Source organism: Gymnoscopelus microlampas (assembly GCF_963454915.1).
Source record: "Gymnoscopelus microlampas genome assembly, chromosome: 9".
NCBI classification, from domain to species: domain Eukaryota; kingdom Metazoa; phylum Chordata; class Actinopteri; order Myctophiformes; family Myctophidae; genus Gymnoscopelus; species Gymnoscopelus microlampas.
In genome coordinates this window covers 51,025,944-51,035,759 of record NC_139946.1, presented here as the reverse complement: position 1 = coordinate 51,035,759, position 9,816 = coordinate 51,025,944, and the positions used below count along the sequence as shown (strand labels likewise).

The following is a 9,816-nucleotide window of genomic DNA, read 5'->3' as shown; positions in this document are numbered from 1 at the left end:
TGCCATTTGTATATCCTTGACATGTTTTCTATTACTGATAGATTGTTCTCCTTGCTCTCCCCGCCCTCTTCTTTTCTTTTCTTCTCTTTGAAAACAACAGAGACAATGGAGTTTTTCACCCATTTCTTTACATCTGTAAACCTGTGGTGTGATAAAGTCAATGATGTGTTGATATTACACAAATATAAAGACTATATTTTCCATTTACATTTGTTTTCTTGCTTTTATATAATAACTACATTGAGGTCTTTATTGGACTCCTTGACCTGGAAACATATTAACTAAGGTTGGTTGTCTAGAATCCAAGATAGCACAAATTAGGCTATATATTTTAGGTCGTCAATATGGTGGGCCATGCAGGTATCTGTGCAAATGCAAACAAGGATTTTTGGATTCCTCATGCTCTGAAGATTCCAAAAGTGTATATTTTTCTAATCCAAACTTTTTAACGAAAATATATTTTTTAACATAGTAAACCTGAATTTCACTGGCCATCCCCTATGTGGCGCTACTGCAAGTCCCTGTGCACAATCCTTTAGGTCTCTATTGGATTCCTTGACCCAGAAAACATTGGATTAGTATATTTAATTAACTTTCTATGTTGTTTAGAAGCCAAGATATCACAAATTATGTATTTTATGGTGGCCATTTTGAACGTCCAATATGGCGGACATGCAGGTGTCTGTGCAAATGCAAACATAGATTTTTGGATTCCCCATGTTCTGAAGATAAAAATAAAGTATTGTTTTGCTAATCTCCACAAATTTTGAACAAGAACACATAGTGAACCTGACTACTAGTGGGGGACTGAGTTCACGCTCTCCCCTTTATGAGTGTGTATGAAAGGAAGAAATGTGTTTCTCCTATGCTTCTCTTCTTACTAAAGCTTAGATGAGAACATGTTTCAACAATGTCTACTAAGTGCTGTAGATGATGTAGCATTCTGTTATCACGATTCATAAACCAATGCTTATTCATTCACTCCAGCTCATTTAGATGCTTTATTTGTGTCACTATGTGATGTGGGAGAAAGGCAGAGGTTCAGCAGACAACTCACCTACAGCTGACAAAGAAACAAGCATGAACTGTTTGAACTTCAGCCACGTCTAATAATTTGGGTTTTACTGCTAGAACCCCATTTTATTATAAGTGTATTTACACATCTTATAACATATCAACAAGTGTGTTTGCAATTCTATTATTACGACTTATATAGCCTTATTCACATTTAATAAGGATAGTAAGCATATTTTAAGGACTTTACAAGTGCCTTATCAACTGTTAATAGCCTTATCAACTGTTAATAATATAATATATATATTTTTTTAAATCTCCCAATGTGGAAAAAAGCTGAGTCTTGTTGCCATTGTGGTCTACTTTGAGACATAGAACAACACGCAACAAACTGTACAAACAACCATAAAACAAAGATTGGTTAATGGCAAATGTTAATTAATGCTTATTACAAGCACCTTAATGGTTGATGGTATTATTATCAACATGTATCCATATTTCTTTGGAGCTGTATTTGTAAAAACACATGTAAGTCATGTATTAAATAACATGTATAAACTGTAGGTACAGTGATGAGTTGAAACAGAGAAGAATAGCACACACTCAATGTAACTCCATTTATATACTTTTATTGATCAACATTTTTGACAAGTGGTCTTCATCAGGGTGTGTAGACTGCTGTACAAACACTGACAGTGGTTTTAATGATGAAGGTTTTGAACAGTGGTCTTCATCAGGGTGTGTAGACCCCCCGGCCTGAGAAGCACTTGTAATTGAGGCTTTACATTTAGTTTGACTCGGTTCCACACACAAATATTGTGAAAAATCTACATGCTTGTTGCATGAAGATCAGCTATTTTCACAATATTCGCCTCTTTCTTAGGTAATATTTGACAATTTTGGCCAATGTTTGACACTTTTTTGATTTAATGTTCAGTGTGCAGATACACTTACAGATTACTGCATGTTTGTCAAAAAAATTATTTGGTCCTGACCCACAGTTTGACCCACAAGTGAGGAAAACGGCACAAAACATGCCTGTGTGTGTGTGTGCCTGTACACCGCTTCACCTGGTGGTCCCAGCAGGTGGGGTGCAGGCCAAGCAAATGCTGGTCGTCGTGCTACACAGTTCTCACACTGATGTGTTGGACAGTTTTAGTACTCATAAGTAGATATCTTACAGGATGAGTTGGAGCTGAGAACTGATAATTCCTTTCTGCATTCCTCTGTGAGTTTGTTGTGCTCCAACCTGAAACAAATGAATACAAGAGAATGGAGAATAGAAAAGGATTATTTGTATATTCATGAAGAAAACTAAAGCTAAACACACATTATTATAGTTATAACATATTAGAACTCAACATCACTATGAACTGATCTGACCACAGAGTCTACCAGGAGCATAGAGTGTGTGTGTGTGTGTGTGTGTGTGTGTGTGTGTGTGTGTGTGTGTGTGTGTGTGTGTTGGCGTGCTTGGGTGTGAGAGACAGACAGACAGACAGACACTGTAGTAGAGCACTGCATCGGGAGCGGGATCCCGCGGTACCCGCAGGACCCAACGCAAATCTTGCGGGCGCGGGCGGTATTTTAACACCCGCGGTCGGGAAAAGGCGGTCAAAATAAAACCTGCGGGGCCCGCAAAATCCCGCACCATCCCGCAGTGAACCGGATGACGTAACGGTCGGGAAAAGGCGGTCCAAATAAAACCTGCGGGGCCCGCAAAATCCCGCACCATCCCGCAGTGAACCGGATGACGTAACGGTCGGGAAAAGGCGGTCCAAATAAAACCTGCGGGGCCCGCAAAATCCCGCACCATCCCGCAGTGAACCGGATGACGTAACGGTCGGGAAAAGGCGGTCCAAATAAAACCTGCGGGGCCCGCAAAATCCCGCAGTGAACCGGATGACGTAACGCACCTAAGCGCGAATCGAATGAATGAACAGTGTGGGTGGAGGCGGACACACACACACACACACACACACACACACACACACACACACACACAGTAGCAAAATGGCGGAGGAGCAGCAGAAAAAAAAAGAGTCAACAAACGAAGTGGAGAAGAAAATCAAAGCTGGAGAATACATATTAAAAGAAAAGCAAGGAAAGTCTGACATATGGCCAAGTTTCTCAATTGTTACAGACAAAAATGGAAACGAACTGGAGTTCGCTTGTTGCAACAAATGCAAAAAAGCGTTAGTATATGACAGCCACAGATCTGGCACTTCTGGGTTAAGGAGGCATACCTGCGCAACGCTGCCCGGTCAAACCAAGCTCGTCTTCAAAGACAAAGTGCTTCCTCCAACGGTGAAACAGGATACTATCCAGAAATGTGTTGCACTTTGTTGTAGAGACATTAGGCCATTTGATATAGTCGCTGGGAACGGCTTTGTTGACATTGTTCAGCACTTTGTTAATGTAGCTGCTAAACATGGCAGATTCAATGTAAAAGACGTCCTGCCTCATCCAACCACGGTATCCAGACACATAGAGAGTGATGCAAAAGACCTGCAGGCGACCGTAGCCGTGGAAATTAAGCCCTTCATTCAAACGTATGGATGTGCCATCACAACCGATATTTGGAGTGAGGATTACCATAAAACCTCGTTCATTTCAGCGACAATCCATTACACTGACAATGACTTTGGGCTTGTGTCGAGGGTGCTATTTGCGGCTCCCTTTGAAGATGGTGTGTCTAAAACAGGAGAGAACATCAAGAACCTGCTGTTCCAGAAACTCGGTGCGTTTGGAATAGACACGTCTCTGTTGGTTAGCCGTGTTGTGTTCGTCACTGACCGCGGAGCCAACATCATTGCTGCCCTGAAAGCCCCATACACCAGGCTCAACTGCAACGCACACATCCTAAATGTCATCCTGTCAAGTGCATTTGCACCAGCTGTGCTGGCCAAAACACCCGAGCTGTCTGAACTGTTGACTAGTTCAAAGAAATTGGTCACTTATTTCAAGCATTCAGGTCAGCAGAACAGCTTGACGAAATCACTTAAGCAATCCATTGAGACCCGATGGAATTCAAATTATGAGATGCTGGATTCCATACGGGAACAGCACGGGGCTGTCTCTGCATTACTGTTGGCCAACAGTCAATATGACAGAATTGCGCAGATCAGTGCAGATGCATTGGAAACAGTGGTTACATTCCTCAAGTTATTCAAGGATGCTACAAATGATCTTGAGGGGGACAAGTCCACAACCGCTGGATTAGCGCTGCCATGGTCCATTAGACTCATTGAACATTGCCAAGCACACACAACATCACCCTTGCTCTCTGAAGTCGCCAAAGTGTGTGTCTCGCGCCTGCAAGAACTGATGGGCACATCAGAAAATACACCAAAACCTCTCCACATGATGTTTAGGATTGCAACATTCCTGACGCCTAAAATGCGATTGCTACGGATGCTGAGCCCAGATGCAAGAGACGTCGTTATCAAAAGTATGTAATATTAATTATTTAAATATAGGCTAGACTATATTATATTGAATATTAGGCCTATGTTAATTTGTTAACCTATTTGTAGTCTTGTAAAAAAGTTGCCCTTTTTATTTATGTATGGAAAAGCCAGGCCTATTGGTGTACTAATAAAAACAATTATTCCAATCCAAAGGCGCAAAGGAAACTATCCAGAAGATGGAGTTTGACCAGGGCCCGGCAGAAAGAGAGGATGAGCCACCACCAGCCAAAAAGCAAGCAGACAAATTTGCTGAATGGGAAGACGACACAACATGCACTAGTTCAGACCGAAAAACTGTGGACGATGAAATTACGGAATATATCAGCAGCCGCCTCTCGGACAACCCAGACCCAGACAGCGTTCTTCTGTGGTGGAGTTTCAACAAATCTCGCTTTCCTGCGCTCTCAAAACTGGCACGATTCATCCTCAGCATCCCTGCTTCTAGTGCGCCCTCAGAAAGGGCATTTAGTGTCTGTGGACGCATATTAGAAGAAAGACGCACAGGCCTGTGTTCGGAGACCATCAGCAATATTCTCTTCCTCCACAGCAATCTCAGGTAGATTCTTGCGCAGAATAGCTGTGGTTGACTTTGAAACAGTATTATGCTCGTTAAGTTTGTTTATTTCATGTTCTTATTGCCTTATGTCTATTTGCACTCGTCTTGAACAGTCTGTTTTTGAACATAAACATAAATATAGGCTACGTTTGAATGTTTGTTTTATGTTATTCAGAAACTTGTGCGTGGCACAGTTAACTTAAAGCTGCTGAGAATTGTTTTTGTAGCCTACTGATATTTGCACATGGCTGTGTGACTGTGTGTGTGTGTGTTGTTTTTGTGTGAGCCCAAAAGGCTGAGGCTTTTAACAGCCAAATAAGAATGTTCTAGCCTTTAAAAAAATGTTTGAGTCTTCTTAGGCTTAATTTCATATAGGCATAACGTTGTGTTGCCCAAAAGGCTGAGGCTTTTAACAGCCAAATAAGAATGTTCTAGCCTTTAAAAAAATGTTTGAGTCTTCTTAGGCTTAATTTCATATAGGCATAACGTTGTTATATTCAACTCATTAGGCCTAATATAGGCCTTGTATTTTGTAGCCTGCCCTGCCTTGTTCAACAAGCCAACCTGCTGGTTATATTTGTTTTATATAGGCTAATAAAAATAAGCCAAACTTGCCCAATTTATGTCATGTGTTTGTTTGTGTGGTCACTGTTCGTGCTTACTTGTTATAAAAAACACTTTATCAAATGCAGAGAGGAGACAGCCAGAGCCAGGTATATGTGAATAATATAATATTGTTGCTGTCCTTATATGGCCGTGAGACGGCCTCTCTTTCTCTCGCGCTCTCATTCTTTTTCTGTAATGTTTTTCGATCTCAATGGAAATATTGCGGGTTTTAGCGCATCATCCCGCGGGTTCATTTCATAATTTAATGATAAAATTAACCCGCGGGATGATGCGGTACTAAATATTTCATCATCCCGCGGGTTCATTTTATCATTTAATGATGACATTAACCCGCGGGATGCTGCGGGAGTAAACGTTAAACGAATCCGCGGGATGACGCGGGACTAAAGGCTCCCGCTCCCTCCGCTGCGGGAGGGAGCGGCGGTCAGTAATTAACTGCGGGCGGTCAGAAAAAAAATCAATGCGGGAACGTGCGGGAGTGGTCAAAAAACCAACGGGAGCAGACGGGGACGGGGTCAAGATTGTGTCATAAGGAGGAGGAAAATAGCTGATCTACATGCTCACAACGCCTCGCAAGCGCCTCTTTCTTATGTAATATTTGACAATTTGGGGAGACCTCTGTGTTAAATTGGCAATTTGTTTCATTGGCTATGAAGTATACATGATTAGAACATGCTTAAACATTCGACAATTAAGGTCTAATAGTTCTACAATTGCTACAAAACCTGTATATCCAGTCATTTTTGGACACAAACAAGAAGTTGAAGGATAAAATCAAGTCTGATAATGATGTACCGTGCATGTTCACATCATGTATAGCCTACTTTACATTACTTAAAGGAGTAGTTCACCCAAAAAATTACTTATTTTCTATCAATTGCACACCCCATGAAGCCTTGATTCCATGGATTTATGTTTTTGTCGCATTCCTAAGCTAATAATTTGATTCTTGTCTTCTACCGGCTAATGTATTAGGTAGGAGACACAAAGTATAGAATATTTGTGTCTCCTAGAGGAAATACACCCGGGCATTAAATTATTGGCTCAGGAATGCGACAAAAAACAAAATAAATCCATGCATTCAAGGCTTCATGGGGTGTGCAATTTTGGGTGAACTCCTCCTTTAAGAACATTTTTCCAATATTTATATTTTTAACATTTTGGACAAAACAGCCAATTTTACATCAAGGTGCCCAGATGTCCCTAGTGCCCACCTATCCTGTATTCTCTGTGAATAGCAGGTGGACTCACAGATCAACACATTGTCAAGAGTCAACACTATTAATCTACTGTCACCAGTATGGCTAATATAGTGCAAATACATCATCCTATATTATGAACACGCAAAGTAGAAAAGTAGGCTACTTAAAGGGATAGTTCACCCCCAAAAAATACATTTTTTTAGTTTTAGTCAACATGGAGACTTGAATTCATGTCAAAACATTCTTTTTTTTTCTTTTCTTTTTTTTAGTCGCATTCCTAAGGTAGGCAGGTAAGGTAGGAGACACAAAGGAGAGTCTTTGTGACTCCTACCAGAACCGCCGCCGGACATCAAATTATTGGCTTAGAAATCAGAGGAAAAAAAAAGATATCCATGAATTCAAGTCTCCATGGGGTGAATATAATCGATAGCAAAAAAGACATTTTGGGGGTGAACTATCCCTTTAATCCAATAAAACAATTGTAGTAGCAGACAGTTGCAAAGTAAGCAAAACAAACAATGTAACTAATAATGTAACATTCCATGTAGGTGTCACACAGTTTGCTTACAGGTTATATCCTTCACACACTTGTTAGAGTGACAGAGAGACAGTCATTATGAGAGAGAGAGAGAGAGAGAGAGAGAGAGAGAGAGAGAGAGAGAGAGAGAGAGAGAGAGAGAGAGAGAGAGAGAGAGAGAGAGAGAGAGAGAGAGAGAGAGAGAGAGAGGATAAATGGAGATATTATGTAGAAAAACTACTAGATTGTTTGTTTATTTTATGTTTGGTATAAATACATACTTCACTTCATACAGCATACGCACGCACGTACACACACACACACACACACACACACACACACACACACACACACACACACGGGTGCAGTACGTTAGTCCGACAGCGCATTCCTCCGACAGCGCAGCGCTCCGACGTTTCAATACTAAACCCGAACCAAACCCGCACCCTAACCCTAACCGCACGCGGAGGCCACATAGTCGGAGAAAAGGTCTGTCGGATTATCGCATGCCTCCCCACACACACAGGGGTGGAAAGCAACAGAGTACATGTACTCAAGTACTGTGCAATTCTGAGGTATCATTTTACTTTACTGGAGTATTTGTAATTGTCAATACTTTTACTTTTACTCCACTACATCTCAGAAGCAAACATTGTAGTTTTAATTTACTACTATTACTACTACTATTATTATCACATTTTTATAGGGACCCCTTGGAACCCCCTCAAGGGGTCGCCGAACCCTACTTTGAAAACTCTTGCATTATATAATATGTTATGGTGGTACCGTGGTGGTCATGGAACAAGAAAAACTACTACATTTTCTGTTTGGTAAACATAAAATAAATACATAAATGAAGTCGGAACAATTTGGAAGGTGAAAATGTATTTAGTTTAATTAGTTTGTGTATTTTTGGACTCATATCATCACGTGATGTCAGTCAATTTGACTGGACCAATCTGCAACATAGATTTACAAGCCAAAGAAAAGACACCAGGGAGAGAGACAGACAGGCTTGAAGAAAAAGACAGGACTGTGACAAACTTCAAGACTACTGACCCGAGATCCACCAGTTTACAATGTGGACCCTTCAGTCCAACACAGAGACGCTTAGCGCCTGCATCGCGCAGCCAGTTACGAGACATGTTCAGGCTGGTCAGACTAGAGGAATTGGAGCTGATAACGGAGGCCAGATCCTCACAGCATCTCTCTGTGAGTCCACAGCCAATCAACCTGAATGGAGATGAACACATGAAAATGTTAATCTGTCTTATTAACTGTCTTTGGTCAAGTCCTGTTTATTTGTATAAGACATTTAACCCATTAAGACCTGGGACGCATCTGTGTTTTTAGTGTTTTTTATTTTTAGATTTGAGTTAAAAAGCATTATTTTACACTTTGGCCATTCAAAAATAGCAGATCTACAAGCTCATAGCGCGGCACCGAGTGCCGCGCTACGAGCTGGTAGATCTGCTATTTTTTTTAAATCAAGGACATTTGTAACTCAAATCTTTGCTTCTGGGGGGTCCCTGGAACAAAATATTTTGAGAGGGGGGTCCGCGGATAAATACATATACATTTTGGGGGTCCTTGACATGAAAAAGTTTGAAAACCACTGATATAGCAACATAAGTTTTTTCAAAAGACTGTTAGGATTTAGAAGACATTTTGTAGAATCGAAACCTCAGGCCTTAATGGGTTAATACCAGATACACTCAGTGTGCTTCACAATAAAATCCCAGCAGATCTACAAGCTCATAGCGTGGCACTCGGTGCCGCGCTATGAGCTTGTATATCTGCTATTTTTGAATAGCCAAAGAAATCTAAAGTGACACAAATAGGTTCCAGGTCTTAATGGGTTAACCCAGGAGTCCATATTTTGGTCACATGAAAATGCTCAATGGCCGCAAACCTCCATCTGAAAATATGTTGTGCCATGGACCCCCATACACGATTTATGTTGTTAAAGTTAAAACGTGTTGTCAGCTTGTAGATTTCAAATAGCCGATATAGAGTTAAAGTGGTTGAACAGTTGTTGATGCTATAATTATCACATTTTGATGCAGACCCCCTGGAACTACCTCAAGGGGTCCCCGGACCCCACTTTGAAAACTCTTGCATTATATAATGTGTTATGGTGGTACCGTGGTGGTCATGGAACAGGAAAAACTACTACATTTTCTGTATGGTAAACATAAAATAAATACATAAATGAAGTCGGAACAATTTGGAAGGTGAAAATGTATTAGTTTAATTAGTTTGTGTATTTTTGGACTCATATCCATCACGTGATGTCAGTCAATTTGACTGGACCAATCTGCAACATAGATTTACAAGCCAAAGAAAAGACACCAGGGAGAGAGACAGACAGGCTTGAAGAAAAAGACAGGACTGTGACGAACTTCAGGACTACTGACCTGAGCTCCTTCA

At 40.9% G+C, this 9,816-nt stretch overlaps 1 protein-coding gene across 1 annotated transcript in view; it reads right to left on the bottom strand.

The window, feature by feature from the left end:
* Nucleotides 1-2,090: 2,090 nt before the first annotated feature.
* The window catches only part of LOC311051243 (NACHT, LRR and PYD domains-containing protein 3-like), a 380,092-nt gene continuing 372,366 nt past the window's right edge, over nt 2,091-9,816 (bottom strand). Inside the window, exons 21-23 of the mRNA XM_084065725.1 lie at nt 9,804-9,816; nt 8,446-8,619; nt 2,091-2,263 (exon numbers count right to left, since the gene is read on the bottom strand). The exon at nt 9,804-9,816 is cut by the window's right edge and continues 161 nt beyond it. Coding sequence (XP_083921851.1) covers nt 2,170-2,263; nt 8,446-8,619; nt 9,804-9,816 — 281 coding nt within the window. The 3' untranslated portion in view covers nt 2,091-2,169. The remainder of the gene's footprint in view (nt 2,264-8,445; nt 8,620-9,803) is intronic.